The 24491-nt window shown below is 42.0% G+C and overlaps 1 protein-coding gene across 2 annotated transcripts in view; it reads right to left on the bottom strand.

Moving 5' to 3' along the window:
* Carnmt1 (carnosine N-methyltransferase 1) overlaps window positions 1-9926 on the bottom strand; it is a 34551-nt gene extending 24625 nt beyond the window's left edge. Inside the window, exons 1-3 of one of the 2 annotated variants that reach the window (XM_003472164.4) lie at window positions 9509-9926; window positions 1872-2067; window positions 946-1109 (exon numbers count right to left, since the gene is read on the bottom strand). In XM_003472164.4, coding sequence (XP_003472212.3) covers window positions 946-1109; window positions 1872-2067; window positions 9509-9921 — 773 coding nt within the window. In that variant the 5' untranslated portion in view covers window positions 9922-9926. Of the gene's footprint in view, window positions 1-945; window positions 1110-1871; window positions 2068-9088; window positions 9464-9508 lie in introns of those variants that run through there. The other variant, XM_063249701.1, reaches the window with a different exon arrangement.
* Window positions 9927-24491: the final 14565 nt, after the last annotated feature.

Below are 24491 nucleotides of genomic sequence, written 5' to 3'. Positions count from 1 at the left end.
AGCCTCTATACAAAACCCTTAGGTGAGAGACTACATTCCCTCCAGTGGCTCTATCTCCACTATCAAAACCAGAGTGGATGGGGGGTACAAATCGCATTTTAATTTCACTAATCTTTAACTGATATTTTTCAATTATGAATGCAGGCAAAAAGCAATAGTAGTTTCAGCAGTACCTATGATTTTATCACTAACAGAAATTATGTTTATTTTCACTTCATACCAGATTTTTAGATTATCAAAGTAACATAGAAATCGGCATTTTCTTATTACATTTGCTGCTAGGCTATATTTAATGATTTAATGTATGATAAAATGCATGACCTATCTCAAGTCTGCTTATGTACCTTGATAACTTTATTTCAGAATAATGGTTTCTTTGAAATTCTATGCATTTAACTTACTCATTTACAAATGTTATTCTGAAAAGGAGCCCACAGCTTTCAAGTGCCCAGTCTGCTCAGCCATGGGCAGCACAAGGGAACAAAGGACCTCCTCTCCTAAGTGTGGACACCCAGTCAGGAGGAGGGTAGCCCATGCCTGCAACCCCAGCGCTCTCGAGGCTGGCCAGACTGGGCTACACAGCGAGGCCCTGTTTCAACCTCAATTCTCAAAAATGTACATACACCTCATCTGCCAACTAGTCATAAAAAGAGAGCTAAAAGTTGGTAGCTTTCGCTTTGCAAGTTATAAAATGATGCAATTAGTAATAATGACTGTTTAATATTATTTACAGTAATTCCTAAATTCCTATAATTACCAGAACAAAATTTACTCAAAATATGAATTACAACCACACACAAAGCATCCAAAAATCAATATAACGCATATGTAAAATATGCAGGTGCACAGCAACCTATAAAAATGAATCAAGATTATGAAATGTCTCACAGAGAAAGTATGCCTATACATATTAAGAAACTTGGTTATGAACAAGATACTATTTACCATCTTTCTTTTGGGAAATTTTTTAAAATTTCTGTAATGATTGGCTGGTAGCAGGCATCTCTTTCTGCTTTCCCAGTTTCACTCCAGTCTCTCACGAACTGTTTCAAGGTAGATTTTAACTTATCCATGTCAAATGTAGATGCTGGCATAATCTTTCCGTTCCCCTGTTCAGAAAAAAGAAATCGATTAGCTTCTGAGAATCAATCTGAATAGGAGTGAACGGACATGCTACTACAGGGCCAGACAGGCAGCACAGGGGCTAATCACTAGCCTCTCACCTCACTGGGTTCCACTGCAGCATGAGATCCTAAGCAAAAATATCCTCAACAGATTAGGGGTCATTAATCATAAAACCGCCAAGAGAAGACCAGAACTGAGCTGCTCTGGAGACTGGACGTCCTGTCTTCTAAGAGAGGAAGGACATCCCTGCAGGCCGTGGCCGGAGCAGCAGGGAGAGGCTCCCTCGGAGTGCCCGCCTGTATCTATCCCATGGATAGAGAAAAGAAGACTTCAGTTTCTAGTACTACCCGTCCCTTTAGCGTTCCATGAAAATATTTCTTGAAGAAAACGATGTGTGTCAATAGATGAGATAGAAAAAAATAGGGGTTTAGCAAGGGAAATTAGTTTTACATAGCTAGCAAAGTCATTTATAAAAACTTACATGCCAGAACATTAAAACACTACCTCGAAAGGGTATCAAAATGTGAACACTATCTCAGCATTGAAAAACAGAAGCAGCGAGCTAATCCAGTTCCTGGCACACACTTCAATTCAGCCCACGTTAAGTGGACGTACAATGGAAATGTTGGCTGAGTAACTGACCTGCAGGAGACTATAACACTGAAGTCCAGGAAGGTAATGAAAGACTTCAAAGTTTATTACGTTAAACCCTACAGTAAAAACAAGTAGAACAAACTTTCACATACATCTTCTCCATATTCTTTATTTTCAAACATATGTATGCAATCATTCACAATGGTCAGTAGTATTTCTTGATTATGATCAATGCATTTCCGGATCTTGTCCAAGTGAAGAAGAAACTGAGGAAGTAGTTTCTGTTGATTATCTGGAAGTGATCGAAATTGTCTTTCTGTTCGGTTCACTCGCTCATGCATACTGGTGCTAAAACATAAAAGGTGTTTTTTAATTGGCAAAAGAATTCTCAGCAGAGGCCAACCTTAAGATTGTCTTTCAACGTAATTATCCCCTTATGTTGGATACTGTTCTACTATTTACAATTCGTGACTTCTCTCAGATGCCAGCTTAACAAGTTCTGCATATTTCTGCAAATCCTTCTCACAGCAATCACACATAAGATAAATGGCTTATAAGCAGTTAATGTAAATATCTTCACCAATTAAAACACACATAGGGAAGACAGGTACACAATTATTTTTATGATTTCAATTTTTAAAATAACTATTTTTCATGCAACACTAGTTGACAAGAAGCAAAATTTTGGGCCACCAGGTGATGCACACTTGTAATCCTAGCACCTGGGAGGCTGAGGCAGGAAGGTTGTCTTGAGTTCGAGGCCAGCCTGAACCACATAGCAAGACTCAGTCTCAAAAAATAAAACAACACAAAACAAAACTTTGCTGTGAAACAAATATACAATGAGCCGAGGTACTCAGTGCTACAGTACCTGCTTAGCACGTGTGAGGCCCCAGCACCGCAAAAATAAATTAATTAATTTGAATATTTAAAACATGTTTTGAAATTAAAAGCCAACAAAGCTGAATTTTTAAAAATATCATAAAAGACTTTATATACCACAAAAATATTGAACAAGTGAAAAATTAAAATTCTACGGTGTTTTACATAAACATTCCCAATTTGCATTCTGAAATTTTCCAGAGTAAGTCTGTTGTAATTTTGGGGGATTATTTATAAATAAAATTAAAATGAAGAATTTTCCTTTTTTTGAGGCAAGGTCTCACTGTGCAATTCAGGCTGGTGTTGACCTCATTGTGTAATCTAGGCTGGCTTCAAATTTGCAGCGCTCCTCCTGCCTCTGCCTCCCATCTGCTGCAATTACAGGTGTGTACTACCACGCTTAGCTATGGCAACATTAACTATGTAAGTTAAAAGTACTGCACACACAGTGTCATTTTACATTAACCAGACTGCTGATCGTATCAAATGTTGCTGAAAATGCAGAATAATTAGGACATCTATGCACTAAGGTGGGCATATAAATTTTTGGAAAATAATTAGAATTACTGAGCAAAGCTTATTGCAGCATTTACTGTTGCCCTAGCAACTGTACTCCTGTACACTCAAACTTCCACCAGTGAGCAGCACCAGAGAACATGAACAAACTTCACCAGAGCATGTAAGAAGTAACAACCCGACCCAGAGGTCCACTGCAGTAGCCTGGATGAAGAAACTGCAGGACACACACAATGGAATCAATGAACTGAGTAAGTTCGCTACACACAGTAATATCAATAAAACTCAGGAACATAAGTATCTGTTAAAAAGAAAAAAAGCAAGCTGCAAAGTACACAGGTACAACTCCACAAGGAAACTACAAAGAACGCAAAGAAAATAAAATTCAGGAACATCATTGTCTCTGAGGGAAAAACAGTGGCAGATTCACACGTATTCGCTGTATCCTACCTTACCTTTTCTTCTTTTTTTTGAGACAAGACATTGCTATGTACTTCATGCTGGCCTTGAACTTGCTCAGGTTGACCTCAAACTCACAGCAATCCTCTTGCCTCAGCCTCCCAAGTGCTGGAACTATAGGCGTGCGCCACCATGCCTGGTTCTTCTTCATTTTTATATGTAAATACACATACCACCCATATATAAACCATATGCACAATGGAATCCAGGAGGCACCTATAATTCTTCATTCTTACTAGAAGAATATTCCTAGATTGGAAAAAAGTTCTCAAATATCCTATGATCACAATAGTTATTTAACATTACAACCTATGTACCTAAATTTATACACACACATATGTTCATATGTTTTAAAATGTCTTTTGGCATGTACTCAATACTAAACAAAAATGAAGAATATTTTTAAAATTTGGTTGCCTAAATTATTCTCTCAGCAAACAATTTTCAATTTTGTATCCTTAGGTCAAACTATACTCTAATTTCTGAACAGAAATAAAGAAGTTTAAAAGACGCTCTTGGCAAAATTTCAGCATAAACCTAGTCACGTTTTAGGACGCCTGAATTTGGTAGGAAGTTCTCAAGGGCAATGTGAAGAGGTCATTTCACCGATTTGTTGTGTGTCCCCAAAATTACTTTCTTCTTCTGGGCCCCATGTCTCATATAAAACATGAGAATAGCAATAAGGATAGTAATGACCATAATCACAGAGACTTCCACTTGTTGAAAATAGAAGCAGGGCACTAAACCAGCTACAAAACATGGAGTAGCCCAAAAATGTCCATAAAAACCCGGAAGGTAAGGATCCTCCTTCATCTACCTCAGCTTTCACTGAAAGTGAAACTTAGTATGTGACACAGATTGCTGGCTGAAAACAGTAAAGATTCAAAAAACAGCATCGAATTTATAAAATTAACATTTTCACAATGAAAATATGAGAAATGCAGAAAAATAAAATACTCAGGGAAAAAACAGCCAATGACACCCTCATTCCTGGAGAGTTTCAAACTTCTGGCATAATTCTGTTTCATTGGTCTCCTAGCATCTTTTTAAAAAAGTTGAGTGAAACTGATGGATTCTAATTGTACTTGAGAAGGGCATATATGCTTATGAAGTGGTGATGTTCGGGTGAACAGTGGAATGATTAGATCAAGCTAATTAACACAGGGTCACCTCACAGACTCAGCATTTCTTCCTTCTGGATAAACACAACTCTATCCTCTGACCAACAGCTCCCCCTTCTCCACCCTCCCGTCTGTGGTAATCAGTGTGCTACTCTGCAGGGAAACTGCTTTAGATCTCACTCAGGTGTAGCTCGAACAGGAGGCATCTGTCCTTCTGTGCCTGGCTTATTCCACCTAGCACCTTCCTATTCAAAATGGTTTCACAGAGCAGCAGATCAAGTGGAAATGCTTAGGAATGCAAAAATCTCACATCCTACCTAAAACCACTGAGCTGGAATCTGCCTTTTTGGCCCGACCCACATACAATTCACGTGCACAATGAACTCAGTCTTGGAGGCACCTGTAGTTCTGCATCCTTAGCAGAAGAATTTTCTGAGACTGAAAAAAAGTTCTCAAATATCATACAATCTCAATGGCGATTTAACATTCCATTTTATATGGCTAAATTTTACTAAACTATTACCTCCCTACTGGGAATTTACACAAATGCATTTGTCTTCATGATGAGCTTTTTGTGTTTGAATTCTGTCCACATGGTATTTGCTGAGGTCTGAATGCTCTACCAAAAGTAAGCTGATACTTATTCCCAATGAGGGGGTACAAGGAGGGCAGACATTTAATCTAGCCATGGTATTTCGAGGTGAGACCTTTGGGAGGTAATTAAGGTTAAATGAGGCCGCAAAGGTGGAGGCCTAACACGAGGAGAGTGTGGCTTTATAAAAGGTGAGCTGGGCTGTTTGGCCTCTTTATTACCCTATGATGCCTTATGCCACCAAATAAGATCTCACCAGATGATTCTGAACTCCCTACTGTTCAACATAGTAAACTAAACACACCTCTCTTCCTAAATAAATTATTCAACCTGAGGGATTCAGTTACAGGCCAGAGAAAATAATCAAAGACAGTATTTTAGAAAAAAAATGAGCACATATTTTCAAAAGTACAATACTCAGACCTGCAGGGATTGTTTTAAAGGCTGCTGATTCAAAATACTTTTCAGAAAGATTCTGCTAGTTTGCACTGCTATTTAAAATGGCCTTGATAAGCTGGACAGATGGCAGGGCTGTAGCAGCTGGCATTCTCGGTCAAAGGGATAAGCAGTCTTACATTTCTCTCTTCCAGGTCTTCTTGGGCGATGGGGTACATCATGCCTCCCTCTCACCACACCTCAAAACTCAACCCAAATGGGGCTGGAGGTTTAGCTCAGCGGCATAAGCGCCTGCCTTGCAAGCAGGCAGTCGTGAGTTTGATCCCTGGTACCAATAAAAATGAAAAAGACAAAAAAAACCCCACTCAACCCAAATGACATCAGCACCACCCACAAAAACACCTACTCCTTCCCACATTGCAAGTACGCTCAAGCAGGAAATGAAAGTGTTACCCCCAGGTGCCTCAGCTCCGACCCAGGACACTTATCTGCAAACTTCACTACCTCTAGTGCTTCACCTGCCACAGGCTCCACTGCATCTCCGAAATACTCAGAGACCCCGTTCCAAAGAATGCTGTCCCCAGCTTCAAACTGTCCCCAACCTTTTGCCCCCCTCCACCCAAACTGCATGAATTCTTTTAAAATCTAAGTCTCACCTTTGTCCCTAGTGAGTCTGTGTTGCAGTGTATGGAAAACTAGTGAATAAATACTAACTCCTACTCTCAAGGGACTCTGGGTTCTCTGTGGAGCCGCTCAGTACTACGATGCCAGGGGAGTTGCAGTGATGAGTCACGCTGTCAACTGCTGATGCAGAAGGGAAGGAACCACACAGGGCTGGGTAAGATGCAGCAATCTTCAACTCCTGGTACCTCAACGCTGTGCAAGGCTACCTTAACATACAGTCATGCAGACACTCTTCAAACTAGGAGGCATCTGGGCTGAGGGTGTAGCTCAGCAGCAGAGCACATGGTTGGTGTGCCTGGAACCCTGGGAGCTGTCCACTACACATACACAGAGTGGTGCCATACCAGAGGAGAGACCATGACTTTTCTAGCATACTATTATAACTGGGGCTTACTTCACTGTCCTGTTAACTTTTATGCTATTGTCCACTGGCCACTTGGTGATCTTCTCGGCCTACTTCCAGAACACCAACAGGCCCACTTGTTTCCACAATGCTTCAGTGTGCTTTCATGCAAGCGCAGAGTTGAACAGTTGCAAAAGGATCTGCCGGACTTCAGAGCTTAAGTTACTGCCCACCCTGTTTTAAAGCAATGTTTTCCAAACACACAACTCTGGTCCTGAAGTAAGTTAGGGTCAGGAAGTCACATCCATGCATCTGGTGTGGCGGCACCTGCCTATAATTCCAGCACTCTGGAAAACTAATGCAAGAGGACTGCAATTTAGGGACAACCTGACACTCCTGTTTCAAGATACACACACAAAGCAGGGGTGCACCTGGTGATGTAGCTCGTGCGAAGGCCCTGGGTTCAATCTCTAGTAACACCCCCCCAACATTCTAGCCCTAATCACATCTCCTACATATTCACAAGAGGTCATTAAGCAGTAAAACCAAACTCTCCAAAATGTGGAAGTACTTGCTATGGGAGTAGACCGGCCATCAGAACTGACTTTGATGATGATGAGGCTTGTATCCACAAGATCAATACAGCTGATACTGGTCAAATGTGGCTATCAATCACTGAAATGTGGCTGATGAGAATGAACTTTAAATTCAATAAAATCTTAATTTAACCTTAAATTTTGCCAGACATGATCAGTACTGCATAGTGCTACTCTAGAATACCATGATCTATTAGCATGCAATACTCTAGTGTTTTCTGCTACACAATTTCTGTCTACATCTTGACTCTAAGCGACATATTTTGATATCATACTATCTTCAGTCCAGTGATCCAAAGTATTTCATCTTCAGAGTAAGTAAAAAAAGATGTTTTTATTCATCTATTTTGATCTTTTTGAGACAAGGTCTTGCTATACAGTTCAGGCTGGCCTTAAGCGTACTTTGTAGGTCAGGCTGATCTCAAAGTCACAATAATCCTCCTGTTTCAGCCTCCCACATGCTAGAGTTACAGGCATGTACCACCATGCCCAGATAAACAAGGTGTTTTAAAAAATGAAATTCCTCCCTTTCCCATGTGAAGCTGACAGAGATGAACACAGAGACATTACTGTCACAATCACTAATCCATGCACACAACACCGTTTCCTATCTGGCTACACAAATGACCAGTTTCAAGTCAAAGCTCTTTTCTTACTGGCCCATCCACTATTTTATAATATACATTAATTCAAGTTGGGTGTGGTAGTGCACAACCGTAATTCCAGAACTCAGGAGGCTGAAGCAGGAGGAGAACCGTAAGTTCAAGGCCAGCCTGCTTACAGTGAGCTCAAGACCAGCCTGGAATACATAGCAAGATCCTGTCTCAAGAACAACAATAAAATGATGATAATGATAATGATAAATGTACCAGTCTTTTCTGCACTATCCCTCAGTATCTGTGCCAGCCACCTTCCCCTCACTGTATGGTTCTTCCAGGTATAATTCTTTCATCAAGTTTAATGCTCTTGTGTTCTGTTTTCCTCCCTCAGTTGCTATTAAATCTAGAGAAATAAATATACAAACCACTAATTTCCTTTTGGGCTCCAAAGGTAGTACAGCCCACAATCTGTATTACTGGGTTTAATTAAATTATTTCATCAGGATCTTTGAACTTTAAAAAATCCCTGACACTGGGGATGGATGATCAGTTCAACCGTAGAACACATCTTTTGTGTGTCCAAAACTGTTACAAATGTAATCGGATTTTAAGTAATTTTTATACTTCTACTCAGCAAGTTTCTAAATTCAAACAGTAACAAACAAAATCAGCCACTCTGAAACTGACAGGCTATCTGAAAATGATAAATGTTACTTCTTTGCTACCATGTTTTATTTGTTAAAAATAGAGCTTCAACGACATTTGGCAAGCCCTAGTGACATAAAAATAAGTAAGGCTTAATCCCTGCCCTTGACGAGGTCACAGTCTAGCAGCAAATGTACACGAATAACTATAATACAAATGAGATTTCGAAAAGGTTTTAGATGAAGAACCCAGCAGAACCCCATTTAAACAGTTTTACCAGCCTAAGTCATTACGTATCTGCCGCTGAACTGGATACAGTCACTAGGGGACTTCCACATCATTTACGGGGGATGAGCATCTTTACCTGAAAATCCAGCTATCTAAGTCCTTTCAGACCTTGGAATTATAAATTGTGATTAAACTATTTTAATATCTACCGAGAGAAAAAGATGTTAACGTTAGGAAATCGTATTTTGAGTGAGAATTATACAGCTCCCGGCAGCACACCTGGCCCAGGAAGAGATTTCGATACACACCTGCAGAATGGAAGAGTAGAAAGCGGCTCTACTCCGCTTTCCGTCGTTCCTCGGCCTTACAGATCAGCCCGCTGCGGGAAATCGGGGTCCCTTCTGGCCTCCGCCACCCCCAAGGCAGAGCGGAGAGCTCATTCCGTCGCTCACCCCGAAAGGGCGCGAGGGCGGCGCGGCGCGGTGCCCACGCGTTCGCACAGGAACCAGCCAGGGTGGAGGAGACAGGACTGTGCCACGGTCCCCACGTGTTTGCAGGCCGACCGGCTTCCCGTGCGTCCAGAGACTCTTAACAAACACCCACCGGACCCGGCCCGAGGCGGCTTCACCGCGCCGTTCCCTCAACGGTCGCGACACCCCTTCTCGACCACCCGAGCGGGAGCTCTGCGCAGGGCGCGGGGCAGGCCGGTGGCGCCCGCCAGGGCTTACCCGTAGTAGCGGAAGGCATTGATGATCTTCCAGAAGTGCTCGCGCTCCAGCCGCTCCTCCTCCTCCTCGGCGCTGCGCGCCGCTTCCGCCGCCGACAGCGCGGCGGCCGCGCCAAGGCGCCCGGCGCAGAACTGCACCTCCACGGCTTCGCCGTCGTGCCCGCCGCCTTCGGGGCGCTGCGGGGCGGGCGCCGGGGGGCGCCGCCGTCGCTGCATCGCCGCCGCGGCCCGTAGCCTGGCTCGCTTGCGTCGCGCCGAGACTGAGAGCGTGGCGGCGGTGGCCCGGCGCTCCTCTAGACGGCGCCCGCCGCGGACATGCACCCGCCCCGCGGCGCGCTCCGCCCCCGCCGCCGTCAGGCCTCCCTCCGCTCCCGGCTCCGCCAGGTCTCCAGGACGCCCCGGACGTGCGCGCATGTGCGTGCGAGGCGCGGCGCAGGACCGCGGCCACCGGCGCTCATTTGCTGCCAGGCTTCGGCGGCGGCGCGCTGACGTCACGACGACGCTGCCAGGGGCGTGGCTGGGACCAGGTGGGAACGGAGCGGGGCGGGGCGGGCTCGGGAGGGGCGGGGATTTGAAAGGGAGGGGCTCCCGTGGGCGGGGCCCGGGGCGGGGCCTGCGCCGGGAGCGCGCGTGGCCCGCAGAGCAGAGGGTTGCGGAGCTGGCGGCGTGCAGGTCCGGGAGCGGGCGAGAGCAGGGCTGCGGGCTCCGGGGAAGGGAGGGAAAGGCTGGAGGAGCCCGGCGCTGGTGGGTTGGCTTGAGCTCTGTGATTTTAGGGAGTCCGACGTCTCAGTTTATTTCCTAAATGAGTAGCTATTAATCACGTAAGGTAGGGGGATGCACAATCGTTTTCCCAGTGTCTAGGGGGTCTGCGAAAAGTCCTGACCCAGGCTTGAGGCAGTGCGCTGCGCCTGTACTACCAGCTGTTCCGGAGGCTGAGGCGGGAGGATCTCAAGTTGAGGCCAGCCTAGGCGACGTCGCAAAACAACGAAAACAAAAACCAAAACTAAACATTCGCAAAAGTCCTAATCCCGCCCTCACTGGTGATGGCACCTTTGCTTGGAAAGACCAAAACACCCGACAGCCAGTATGTAACACTGACCAATCTCATCCTGTTTACCCTGCTCTGGTTTTGTTTTGTTTTTTTTCCCTCTCCATATCTCTGGGCACAGTGCTACAGAACTGTCCTACCTGTACTTAATGTTATTCTTAGCCAATAACTCAGTGTAGCTAGCCACTTAGCAAAGCAATAGTAAAATAGTAGTACAGAGGAAAGATTGTCTTATTCCACAAAGTGTTGAAAAATATGTGTAATCATATTAAAACTGTCCTGCAAAGACTGTAGTGTTTTCTTACAAAACTGAATGTGTACTCACCACGCGACCCAGCAACTGCACTCTTAGGCATTCATCCCACAGAAACGAGTGCACATGTGCACACAAAGCCTGTACGCGTCAGTTCATGCCAGCCTTTTTTGTAAAAGCTAGGAATTGAAACATTTCGAATGTTCTTAAGCAGATAAACTGTACACTACTCACCAACAGAAAGGAATGAATGCTGGTCGTGGTGGCACACACCCAGCAGCTTGGGAGTCTGAGGCAAAAAGACTGCCAAGTGTGAGCCCAGGATACACAATTTGGTGAGGTCCTGTCTCGAAAAGTAACACCGGACTGGGGATGTAACTTAGTGTGAAGGCCCTGGCTTCAAGTCCCAGTACCACACTAATAACTGTAATTTTAAAAAATTAAAATAAACAAAAAGGAATGAATCAGTCCCCAGCTCCACAAAAGAAAAGCAAAAACTCATGAACTATTGATGTATGCAATAATACATAAAGGTCAAGGAAATTATGCTGACTAAAAAAAAAAAAAAGACACTCTCAAGGGGTCACATACTGTGTGGCGGCATTTATATAGCATTCTTGAAATGACAAAGTGTAAAGACTGCACATTAATAGCTGTGGGGAACTCATGATCCTCCTGCCTCAGTCTCCTGAAGCGCTAGGATTACAGGTATGTGCCACCACACCTAGCTTGCTGTATCTTGATTGTGGTAGTGGTCATACAAATCTACACACAAGGTGCAATTGCATCGAAATTATTATGCATTCCCATGCACACACAAATGAGTGCATATCAAGCTGGTGTACTCTGGATATGCTTCATGAGTTATATGAGTGTCAGTTTACCAACTGTGAGCTTGTAACTATTATAAAAGATGTTGCTATTGGGCAAAACTGGGTGAAGTGTATATGGGATCTGTTTTGGTTACTTTTCTCTCATTGCTGAGAGAAAATATCGAACACCCAAAATGAAGGAAGGAAAGGTTTATTTAGCTCACTGTGGAGGTTTCAGTCCATAATCAGGGGCCCTAAGGCAGGATGGTGTGGCACTTGGGCAACACTTCAAGGCAACAGCCAGCAAAAGCAGTCATAGCAAAAAGGGGAGAAGAGAAAAGCTCTTTTCCGCCCTTACATTGTACACCAGGCCACCCCCTCTCCAGGGCAGCTGTAGTACTTAAAATCTCCTTGCCTTCCTCTTGTTCAGGGTGAAAGTATTTACAAAGTAAATACAAAGTAAAAACCCTGGCTCCCTGCTGAGTCTCTTAATTAAACTTAACTTCTTAAGTTGACACAATGTATCAACCAAAACAGGATCTCTCTCTCTCTGAATTATTTCTTATAATTGCATGTGAATCTAGAATTGCCTCAAAATAGAAAAGATGATTTTTTTTTATTCGTTTGATTTTGCTTCATTTTTTCAATGAAGGCTCTTACTGTGTAGTTCAAGCTGGTACATTTATTATGTAACCCACGCTGTCCTTGAATTTGCAGTGATCCTCCTGCATCAGCAGCAGGGATTCTAGATGTACATCCCACATCTGGCTTGTTTAGATGGTTTTGTGGCTGGAGATTGAACCAGGTCCTTGGCAAAGATAAGTACTCTACCACTCAATGGTAGGCAAATGAATCTGTTTAAATGACACATAAATTTGTTTATTCCTATAGATATAATTTCACATTTGAATACAGGAGAAATTTCTAAGTAAATTAAATACTTTTTCATTTTTAAGAAAAGATGTTGCAATTAGGGGAAGTTGCATATAAAATTAGGAACAACAGTATGAAGAAACCTCAGTGGATATCTCTAAGACTTTTAAGATGATCACCTTGCCATTTTTTTCTCTATCAATAAAATAAATGTCCTTAGTATCATCTGAGACCCAGTTCTTACAACTGTTTCAAAGATGATTTTTTATAGTGTTTTTACAAAATCAGATTATGCAGCTATATATTTTAATCCTTATCAAATCCTGTTTCTCTCTACCTTCTTTTGATCATGTCCTTAATATTTTCCTTCTTTTGTGTTTCTTTCTTTTAAGAAAATAGGTTTGACTACAGAACGCCCCACATTTTGAAATCAACTGTTTTCTTATAATGTTATATCTTGTTTCTTTTACTCAATATTATGTATTAAAAATTCAGCATATAGTTTTAAATAGCTATAGTTTATTTTCAAGGTATGAAGAATGCATTCAATAAACATATTACAGTTTATTTTTATTAGAAGACACCTTGTTTTTATCCATGTACATCCCAGCAAATACCAGTGCACCCAACTATATACAATTACTAACAGATATGAAAAATAAAATAAGCTCTAAATATAATTTTTTTGGAAACCTCACTACCCCACTGTCACAAAAAGACAGACCAACAACAAAAAATCAATAATGAAATATTAAACTAACTCAAACTTTTTGAACAAATGGACCCAGTAGATGTCCAGAGAGTGTCCCACCCCACAACGTCAGAATACACATTCTTCTCAGTTGCACGTGGACATTCTCCAAAACAGCCCATATAATGGCTCACAGAATATGCTTCAGTAAAGGCAAAGAACTTGAAATTATCCCATGCATACTATCAGACCACAGTGCAATGAAATTGGAAATCCATGCCAAAAGAAACCCCAAGAACTTCATAAACACGTGGAAATTAAACAGCACCCTACTAAACAACCAAGAGTCACAGATGAAATTATAGAAGAAATTAGACAGTTTTTATAGTTGAAAGATAACAATACTACAACCCGGAATTTGTGGGACACAATGAAAGCAGTCTTAAGCAAGAAATTTATAGCATTAAATACCCGTATCAGGAAAACAGAGCAAGTGTATTTGGACAACTTAATGTAATACCTCAAATTTCTAGAAAAAGAAGAGCAGGCTAAGCCAAAAGCTCATAAAATGGAGGAAATTATAAAGATCAGAGCAGAAATTAACACACTGGATACTTAAAAAAATACAAAGAAGCAATGAATCAAAGAGTTGGTTCTTTGAAAGATTAAATAAAATTGTCAAACCTTACCCAACCTTATCAAAAGGAAAGAAAAGACTCAGATCCACACAATTAGTAATGGAAAGGGTGAGATCACAACAGTCCCTGCAGAAATCCAGAATATCGTCTATACCTACTCTGAAAACTCATATTCACACGAGATGGAAAATGCAGAGGAAATGGACAGATTCCTAGATACATATGGATTACCAAAGTTGAATCAAGAAAATATAAAAATTCTAAATATAACCCAATATCAATAAATGAAATAAAAAATGTAATTAAAAACCTACCAACGAAGAAAAGCCCAGATTCACTGCTGAATTCCACTAGGGATTTAGAGAACAGCATTACTTCTCAAACTCTTTAATGAAATTGAAAGGGCAGCAATACTTCCAAATTCATTCCCGGGAAGAAGCATTATGCTGACACCAAAACCAGAGAAGGACCCAGCTAAGCAAGAGATTGATTTTCCTCATGAACATTGATGCAAAAATCCTCAGTAAGATACTGGCAAACAGACTACAGCAAATCGTCAAGAAGATTATACACCCTGATGAAGTGGAATTCATCCCAGGGATGCAGGGATGAGTCAACATACGTAAATCCATAAATGTAATCCGCCATATTAACAGAGCCAAGAACAAAGATTATATGATCATCTCAATTGATGCAGAAAAGGCTTTTGACAAAGTCCAGCACTCATTCATGATAAAAAAAAAATTGGAATAGATGGTGTTTATCTCAATCTGACAAGATCCACCTATGACAAACCAACAGCCAACATCAAACTAAATGGACAAAAACTGAAAACATTTACTCTAAAATCAGGAACAAGACAAGGATGTCCACTATCTCCGCTCTTATTCAGCATAGTTCTGGAAACTAGCTGGAGCAATTAGACAAGAGAAAGAAATAAAAGGAATAAAGACAGGAAAGGAAGAAGTTAAACTATCATCATTTGCAGATGACATGATACTCTATCCAAAAATTCCACCTAAGGACTTTTAGATTTAATAAGCAAATCCGTACATAATGTAGCTGGTTACAAAGTCAACACTCAAAAATCAATAGCTTTCCTACACACGAATAACAAACACTGAGAGAAATCAGGGAAACAATACCTTTTACAATAGCATCCAAAAAATAAAATACGTAGAAATCTATCTAACAAAGGATATAAAAGATTTCTGCACTGAAAAATACAGTACTCTGAAAAAGAAGATTGAAGAGGATATTAGAAACTGGAGAGGGACCAGGGATTTAGCTCAGTGGCCTAAGCGCCTGCCTGGTAAGCACAAGGTCGTGAGTTCAATGCCAAGTTCCGCCAAAAAAAAAAAAACCAAAAAACAAAACAAAACAAAAAAAACTGGAGAGATATCTCGTACTCTTGGGTAGAAGAACCAATAAAGAAAAAATGACCATACTTCCAAAACTGTTATAGTGATTCAATGCAATACCAATCAAAATTCCAATAGTGTATCTCACAAGATTACAGAAAACAATCCTAAAATTCGTCCGGAAGCAGAAGAGACCTAGAATAGCAAAGGCAATCCTGGGCAACAAAGATAGGACAGAGGACATCAAAATCCCTGACCTGAAACTATACTATAAAGCCACTGTGATAAAAACAGTGTGATACTGGCAAAAAAACCCAAACCAAAACAAAACAAAACTAACCTGATACTCAATGGGACAGATTAGAAGATGCAGAAACAACTACAGGCACACTAAGCCACTTTAATCTTTGACAAAGAGGTGCCAAACACATTCACTGAAAGGAAGATAGCCTCTTTAATGAATGATTCTGGAAAAACTGGCTCTACACATGCCGAAGATTAAAACTGGACCCATATCTTTCACTATGTACCAAACTAAAATCTGAATGGATTAAAGATCTTAATATTAAAACAGAAACATTAAACCTGCTGGAAGATACAGTAGGTAAAACTCTTGAAGACACTGGTGTAGGCAAAGACTTTATGAGCAAAGTCTGGGTTGCACAGGAACTATCACAGAGAATCAACAACTGGGATCTCACCCTCCTGAAAAGCCTTCATGCAGCAAGAGAAACCACCAACAAAGTGAAGAGACAACTCACATCATGGGAGAAAATGTTTGCCAGCTGCTCCTCAGACAAAGAGTTACTGTTGAGAACATAATGAAGAACTCAAAAAAATCAGTCCTCCCAGATTTAAAGACCCAATCCAAAAATGGGCAGCTGAGATGAAGAAATACAAACAGCAAATAAATATATGAAAAGATGTTCAATATCACGAGTTGCAAATTCAATATCAAGAGTTGCAAATTAAAACCACACAGACTCACCTCACCCCAGAAAGAATGGCTGTCATAAAAAAATCAGAAATAACAAATGCTGGATGGGCTGTGGCAAAAAAGGAAGCTTTCTCCACTGTTGATGGGAATGTAGACTGGTGCTACCACTGTGTGAATCATTGTGTATATTCCTAAAAATCTAAGACTATAGGTCCTACTCAACCAAGCTATTCCCCTTCTGAGTATCTTCCCAAAAGAATTAAAAACATCGTACCACAGTGATATATATGCATCCATGTTTATAGCAGCATAGTTTTCCAGATTTTTTTTGTTTACCGGTACTGGGATTCGAGCTCACGACTACCTGCTTGCAAGGCAGGTGCTTATGCCAAACCCCCAGCCTAAACCCCCAGCCCCAGTTTTCCAGATTTTGGAAACAATCTAAACACCCATCGACTGAGTAATGGATAAAAAAAGGTGTGGTATTTTTATACAGTGGAGTACTACTCAGCTATAAAGAAGGATAAACTGGAGACTTTTATAGGTAAATGAATGCAATTTGAGAACAAACTCATCACGGAAATAAACAAGACATATATGTAAACATCATATTGTTTCATTAATATGAGAAGCTGAAACAACATATATATATATACATATATATATTTAAGATAGTTATAGTACTGATTTCTCTGAATTCACTGAAGAGAAGGATTTGTGCTGCTATGGTTCAGACAACTGAATGCAAATGTCTTGTGCTCTGGGTGAAAGATTTGGCAATGACAGTGCACTATGTATGTACTATTGTTGCCCCCGATTGATGTGTTTTGAAATTTTGTTGTAGTTTTCTTCTTCTTTTTCATGTCCTTCTCCTTCTTTTTTTTTTTTTTCTTTCCTTTTTTTTTTTTTTTTTTTTGGTACTAGGGATCGAACTCACAACCTCAGCCCTCTTCCTCCTTCTCCTCCTCCCCCTCCTCCTCGTCCTTTTGTCTTCCTCCTCCTCCTCCTCCTCCTCCTCCTCCTCCTCCTCCTCCTTATTCATCATCATCTTCTTCTTCTCCTTGAAATAAAATGGATTTGGGACAAATTTTAAAAATAAAAACAAGCCACCTGTCAGTGGAATATAATTCACGATCCCTGATACAGATGGACACATACTGACCATTGCTGAGGCTGAGACCTGGAAGTCCCCGAGAGTGCATGTGCTCAGCATGGGGTGCCGGGCAGGCGACCAGACCTCGGGCGCTGTACTGAGGAGCGGATTCACCCACTGAAGAGTGCAGACCTGGATGTGCTACTAGGAGGCGGGCAGGGCACTGGGTGTGACCTGAGAGATCTGTCTCCCTCCCTGTACCCCTTCTGACTGCCAGATGTGAGCAGCTGCACCCCGCCAGCTCCTGCCCCCACACCCTTCCTGCACGGGTGCCAGCTGACCCTAGACTGCGTTCTCCAACAGCCATGGGCCCAGTGAACTTTCCTGATAAGTTGAAGGCATGGGAGAGTCTGTCCCAGTGACCAGAAGGTGACTAAGATAACAATAAAGGAGTAGGCTGGACATGACTTGTCTCTTTTCCCACAGCACTCTGCAGCCCTTCCAGGTCTCAAGGATCATCTCTAGGTCTTTTTTGGTTAAGAACACACCTGGAATAATTCTTCAGTGCCTGGGCCCACCAGCTCTTCCTTGACTGTCAGAGACAGTGGAGGTAAGAACATGTAACCAAGGGCCGTAGGCAGGCAGGATATTTCTTGGACATCAGCGAGTCTGAAAGTTGGCCCAAATTTTATAGCTTACACAGTCACCTAAAGACCTGTAGCTAGCTTAAATCATCTCTTTTCTTTTGAACATCAATTAGCTTAAACTCTGGGTTTAAAATGTAAAAACTGAAGCTGGGATCATGCCGAGAAAGTGACAGAATTTGATCTTCCAAAAATCTTCAGAAAAATTATTTTTTCTGGTGAAGGTGGTGATATTTCTTTCCTACTCTTGCTAACCTTAAAAAGTGAGTTCATCCTAGCACTTTTAAGAGGCTGAGGCAGGAGAATCAGAATTTGAGCCTAGAGGAAGCAGCACCCTCCCTGGGAATCAGCCTGGTATATGGGCATCTATGACTGTTGAAGTTTTTATAACTTCCAACTATTAGAGAATAAAAATATACCAGCTGTGCACAGTGGCACACATCTGCAATCTCAGCATGCTGGGAGGCTGAGACAGGAAGGTTGAAAGTTCAAGCCCAGTCTGTACAATTAAAATGTTAGTGCCTTAGTGTGACCCTGTTTAAAAAAAAATAAAAAGGAAGGGGATTTAGCTCAGTATGAAGGTATATTTGCCCTGGGCTCAGTCCCTGGTACTGCAAAACAAACTCAAAAACAAAGCCCTATCTATCTATCTATCTATCTATCTATCTATCTATCTCTATCTAATCCTAGTAATTAAAACTATCAATTATCTACAGCTAAAACAGAGAAAAAACAAGACAAGCAAACACCAAGTGATGGCACGGGGCGAAGTCTGCAGCAGTGCTCAGGCTAAGAGGTTCGTCCTCCCTCCCAGTGTCCCTTCGCTGCTAACCAGATCAGAAGTGGGCATTCTTCATTTTAGGGGGCTGGAGGTTGTGCGATTTGGTGAAGAGAATGCAGCGAGTGTGAGAATGAACAGAGAGCAAACGTCTGAAATGAGGAAAAAGAAAGGTGACTAGTCACAGCTCACAATGCCAAAAGGGACCCCTCGATTAGTGTAGCACACGATTACATCAGCAGCCCAACAGCTGGGAGTGACCAGGCTTGTCCTCAGGCCTCCCCGCGGACTCTTCGCTGCTGCGGATTTCAGACTTTTCCTCACAGCTTGAAATAATAAACACTGAAACTGAATTGGCATGAGTCTTATGCCCGATTAATATGCTAAATGTTAAGCATTTGCATGGCTTAACCGTGTGACCAACAGCAACTCTATAAAGGAAATTTAGCATTATTTCTTTTACAGGTGCAGTGGCTCTGCCTCATGACAGATAATGAGCCTGAAATCACAGCTAGAAATTCTCCTCTGTACGGTGGACAGAAGAGATCTGCTTCCCGTTACTGAGTCACACACTTCCAAACAAACAACTGGAATTTCCTTTAGCAGGAGGACAGTGCTGTGATCTGCTCTAGAAGGGGCAAGATGGAAACTGGAAGGCTGTCTCTGCTGTATCAATAAATCAACATGATCAGTTTTTTCTCTGATCTTTTCCCTCAGCTGAGCACCAGGTCGCTGGTCCGCATTTTCTAAAGTGTGAAATCTCACTTAGCATCAAGGGACGCCCCTGAGGTCTGTCTATTGGGAGAGCTGCTGGGAACTCTTATGAAGTCCACGGTCCCCATGGGTAGAATTTGACAGCATGGCCTATGCTTTGTTTTTCGCTTTTGCTCTTTTGCATCCACCTTCTCAAATAACACGAGACTTCAGAAAAGCTGCGAGAGTAGCACCCTGAGTTTCCCTATATTCTTCCCCCAGCCCTTCTAATGCCAATATTTTGTGTCATCGTAGTATAGTGATCAAAATGCAGAACTTGGTACCACAGCATTAACCAAACTGCACAACTTATTACATCCCACCATTTTTCCTACTAAGGCCCTTCCGCTCCAGGACTCCAGTCCAAGGCCTGGCACTGTCGCCTGTCCTCGTGCTTCTCTGGTCTGGGAACAGCCTTTTTTTTTTTTCTTCTATGGCCCTGATACTCTGGAAAAGTGCCAGTCATCTGTCTCAGTCTCTGCCTCAATGGGGTTACCTGGTTTTTTCTCATGATGGAGGGAAGGCATTTTCAGCCACGATACTGCGGAAGGATGCATGCAGGGATGCAGGGCAGTGGTGTATTTGTAATCAAGGGAGAGATGAGATGGGACTGACAGTTGATAACACTGCCTCCCCAGCTGCGGCTACCCGCAGACCAAACTATAAGACAGAAAGACTGTTGGTGCAGCCGCCTGTGAAGGAGCAGCTGGAATTGACTAAACCAGGGATCAACACAGGCTGCGAGGATAGAGGTACAATAAGAGACTTCGGAGATACAAACACTGAGAGTTGGGGGCAGTTTCCATGAGTGGGTGCAAGGAGAGAGGGACTGAAGGTGACTCCTAGGGTATTACACTAGGAGATGTGAAGGTGTCACCAGATTCAGGTGACCGTCAGGTGTATGGGCGCTCTCAGGAGCTGTCTGCATGGTTATGGAAAAAAAAAAAAAAAAACCACGAGGAGATGGAGAAGAAAAATGCGCAGCCATTCATTTATTCCTGTTACCCAGTTCCAGCTTTGGAAACCTGGCATTTTTGGACTGAATCTGTGAGGAAGGACAGGAGAGAAGCACCAGCATCTTATCATTGCCCTCAGTTTCTCTGGATAAAAGGAAATGTCTGCATGTATTTAGAAAATGTTTGCCAGGCATGGTGGAACATGCCTGTAATCACAGCACTCAGGAGGCTGAGGTGGGAGGATTGTCATGAATTCAAGGCCAGCCTGGGCCATATACTGAGTTCAAGGCTAACTGAACTACACCGTGAGATTCTGTCCCCACCAAAGGGGAAAAAAAGTCTTGGTTATCTTCGAAAAGATAAAAGGTAGAAAAAAACCCTTTTATTTCCCTAATTTTGGAGACACGCAGCTGAGGTTTCACTGCCCTAAAAGCTGTGAATCGCACAGAAGAAGGAAGGAAGTCTGCCTGATTTGAAATCACAGAGTATAATTACATGTGAACCTCTCTGTTCTTAAATAAAACAGGTTTTAAACTGGGGCTGTTTATCAGAATCATCTTTAGATCTCTTAACAATACAGCTGCCCAGGGCTCATCTCAAGTGATTCTGATACAGTAAGTATATTATTCACAGTGTCTTCTGTTGCACATGGCAGAAAAGCAGCTCAAATCCACTTTGGCCAATAGTTTTGTGTAGGTTGTGCATCTTTAATCTAATGCTGCATCACAAATTATCTAAAGTTTAGCAATCAAAACAAAGTCGTCTGCACCGTTTCCAAGTTCAGCATTTGGGGCTGGCTAAGCGGGTGATTCTGCTTAAAGGGCTCTCATGAAGTTGAAATGGAGCTGGGCTTCAGTCAGCCACAGACTGCCTGAGGGCTGGACTCCGTCTCATGACTGGTGCTAGCTCTGGACAAATGGAGCTGTTTTCCACGTGGCTGGCTACACGGGAGAGCTGGGTGTAGTCTCACAGTAGGTGGGGTGGTTTCTCCACAGAGAGCCATCAGAGAGAATGAGAGAGAAGCAGCTCGATATGGATGGATGGCTGGGATTTTGGTGTCCTTCAGGGGGAAGGCCATGGGGGGCATACGCTGCTTATCAGGAAACAGGCTGAGAAGCACCCTAATGTGTAGGCCGTGGAGAAAATGCACGCATGCTTACTATCCTTACCCACTATTTTTGTAAGGTGAAAATGGTTAAAAGGAGCATCAAGAGAAACTCTGAGGGGGAATAATAATTATTTTTAAGACCCTAAGGGTTATGAATGATGTACCTCTAGACATAATGATAGGCTTAAAACTAATAAGCTTTTAGCAACTTTAATATATCTAGATCCCTTTAGAGTTCCTCAGATGAGTTTTACAACATGTCATTTGATCTTAAGAGCAATTTTAGGCTCACAGGATGGAGTCAAGAGTAGATGGAGCTAATAATAGTGCACACTCACCAGCCACTGGCATCTGACTGCAGACATCTTACGTTCTAACCTTTTGAATCAAATACATGAGGTAGCAATGAATAATTTCAGGTTTGCAGGACCTGCTTGGAGCTGGCACGAGAACTTAGTGTCTGACTTCATACAGTCTGGTGCATTGCCTATTTGCCTGCCCTCATGTCAGCACATGGGGCCAGGGATGCTACTGCCCTCCTTGCCCCACGCCGGACTTCTTTCTCCCCTTCTAACAGCACAGGACACCCCATGAGTCAGAGGTGCCTACAAATGCAGGCCTAGACTTACTATGTCCCAACAATGGGTCATTTCCTTTTCTGATCACAGCCTCCCTGCCAGCCTACCAGAAAGGAAAAAAAGATAACAGAAGAAAGCTGATTGGACTGGAAAAGAGACATAGTTTTCAGTTTACACCGAAGTAAACCAAAGAGGTCTGGCTCTACCACTGACTGCACGAGTGCCCCCAATAACATCTTCGTGCCTCTTTTGCAGTCCAGTGGAGTAATTCCTAATTTTCAGGAAATGGCAGGATAAGTGGCAAAGGTGCAAAACATGTTGTGCTCCTGTATGTATCTGGGTGAAAAAATGATTTCGAGCAGTATTCATCGATGCTATTTCTCACACCTTGAACCTCTCACTGCTCTTAGAACCTACAAGTATGTCTGAATGTGAGTTGAGTCAAGGTCTCCAACTGCAAGGACTCATGTTATTTTTTCACACTGTTCAAGATTTACATATAGCAGTAACACCTCAAATCATCCAACAGGTATGACCACTTTCCCAGCCAGTGGCTTCTGGGATATAATAAAGTGAGCACCAAATACTCCAAAGTTTAAAGGCTTCTCTGATTGGCTCCTGGATCTTGAGTGGTGACATTTTTTCTGGTGTAGGTATAGTAAACTGCAGGGTGGGTGTAGTGACGGCAGAAAGCTGGTGTTTGGGAATCAGCCGCATAACATAATGCATCAGAAGGCTAAGATTTCAGTATCTGAACCACGAAAATGTGAGTTTTGAACCTCCCCACAGCAGCTACTTTGTTATTCAAAGCCTCTAATTACATGGTAATTTATAAGGAGCAAGTAAAGTATGTAGAATAGCCTATAATACTTTTCAAAAAGTGAAGAATATGACTCTCATACATATATAAAGGAAGCATGTCTCAAACATTCACTTTGCATGTCAATGAGGGAACCAGCAAGACGGAAAGCTGGCTCAAGGGGAGCTGGAGACCACGGAGGGCTTGTGGGCCCAAAAGACAAGAACTTGGATAAGATTGTTAATGTGACATAAAACTGCTTAGTGTACAGGTAGAGTCAGGGAAGCAACTTCTAGAGTTATTGTTTCTACCAGGTCACTTACATTTAGATAAATTTAATTTGCATCAATTCTTGGGGGGATGAATTTGTCCTCAGGGGACATTTGGCAGTGTCTGAAGATTTGCTTGTCACAACTGAAGCAGTGCCAACTGGTGGTGAGAGAATGGGGTGAACAGGACAGCCCCCGTGAAAGAGGTATTTAGCTCAAACGTCAGTAGTGCTAAGGCTGAGAAAACTCTGGCTACCAATTTCTACAAGTTAATATTTACCCTTGTAGGCTTTAAAATATCCTAGTCAAGAGAAAATAATAGATCAAAGAACACTCCTAAGTAATTAGAAAATCCTGAAAGAGTATGCAGGAACCCCTTTTACCTATTTCTAGATTTTGGAAACACTTTTTACTGCCATTCGATGCAGTACCTAATGCATGATAGGTGATTAAAAACTTATTATTGTTATAATTATTACTATGAAGTTTAGTCTCTATGTAGATGTCTATATGCCTATACAATAAAATAAACCTAGCAGTAGACTTTGAGTGATTAAAGAACATCACAACATTATCACTGTCAGAAATTATTGTCCTGTTGGATTAGTTCTTCATGGTTACTTTTATGAAAGTTTTATGAAAGTTCTTCCATAAACCCTTCAGTCAAGTAGATGATAGATCCTGTTTAAAAAGCAAATTGTATCAAGAAATTAACCCCAAATCCTAAACACAAAAACCCAAGCCTCTCTTTCGGCTTTTGAGTATAGAGTTCCCAAAATGGTCCCAAAAAGTTTAAGAAATCTGGTGCAGAAAAGGGTATGCTAAGTAAAACCAAAAGATTGCAATCTTCACTGGAGATCAAACTTGGGACCTTGCGTATGCCAGCGAAACTTTCTACCTCTGAGCTATAGCATCAGCCCATGTCTGTAACATTTTAATTATGTGGGCAAAGGCTGTGTAGTATCCTGGAAATAAGTGGTAAGAGTTTAAGAAAACAAAGCAGAAACAAAAAGAGAAAAAAGTCACACAGTTGTGGAAATTGATCTTTTATAAATTAGTTGAACAGTGTATTTATCTGAATTAGCCCAGTGAGGAGACAGAAGTCATGCAATGATGTGAACAGGAAAAATTTAAAGAACTATGTGCTTTATTTTTATTTTTAGAGACTGGATTTTGCAGATAGTACAGGCTGGCTTTGAATAGGTAGCTGAAGTTGGCCTCAAATTTACAGCTCTGCTCCTACCTCAGTCTCCCATGTGCTGGATCACAGATATGCACTACCATGCCTGCACAAGGATTATGTGCTTTATAAGGAATACAATTATGTTTAAACATCTAATACATAAATGCATATAACTTTAACAAATAGATAATATATAGGTCAGTGTTTAAA

The sequence above is a fragment of the Cavia porcellus genome, unplaced genomic scaffold (assembly GCF_034190915.1).
Source record: "Cavia porcellus strain 051 isolate PalLab524CR breed Dunkin Hartley unplaced genomic scaffold, mCavPor4.1 scaffold_1, whole genome shotgun sequence".
Classification (NCBI taxonomy): Eukaryota; Metazoa; Chordata; class Mammalia; order Rodentia; family Caviidae; genus Cavia; species Cavia porcellus.
This window is presented reverse-complemented; position numbering and strand designations above follow the sequence as displayed.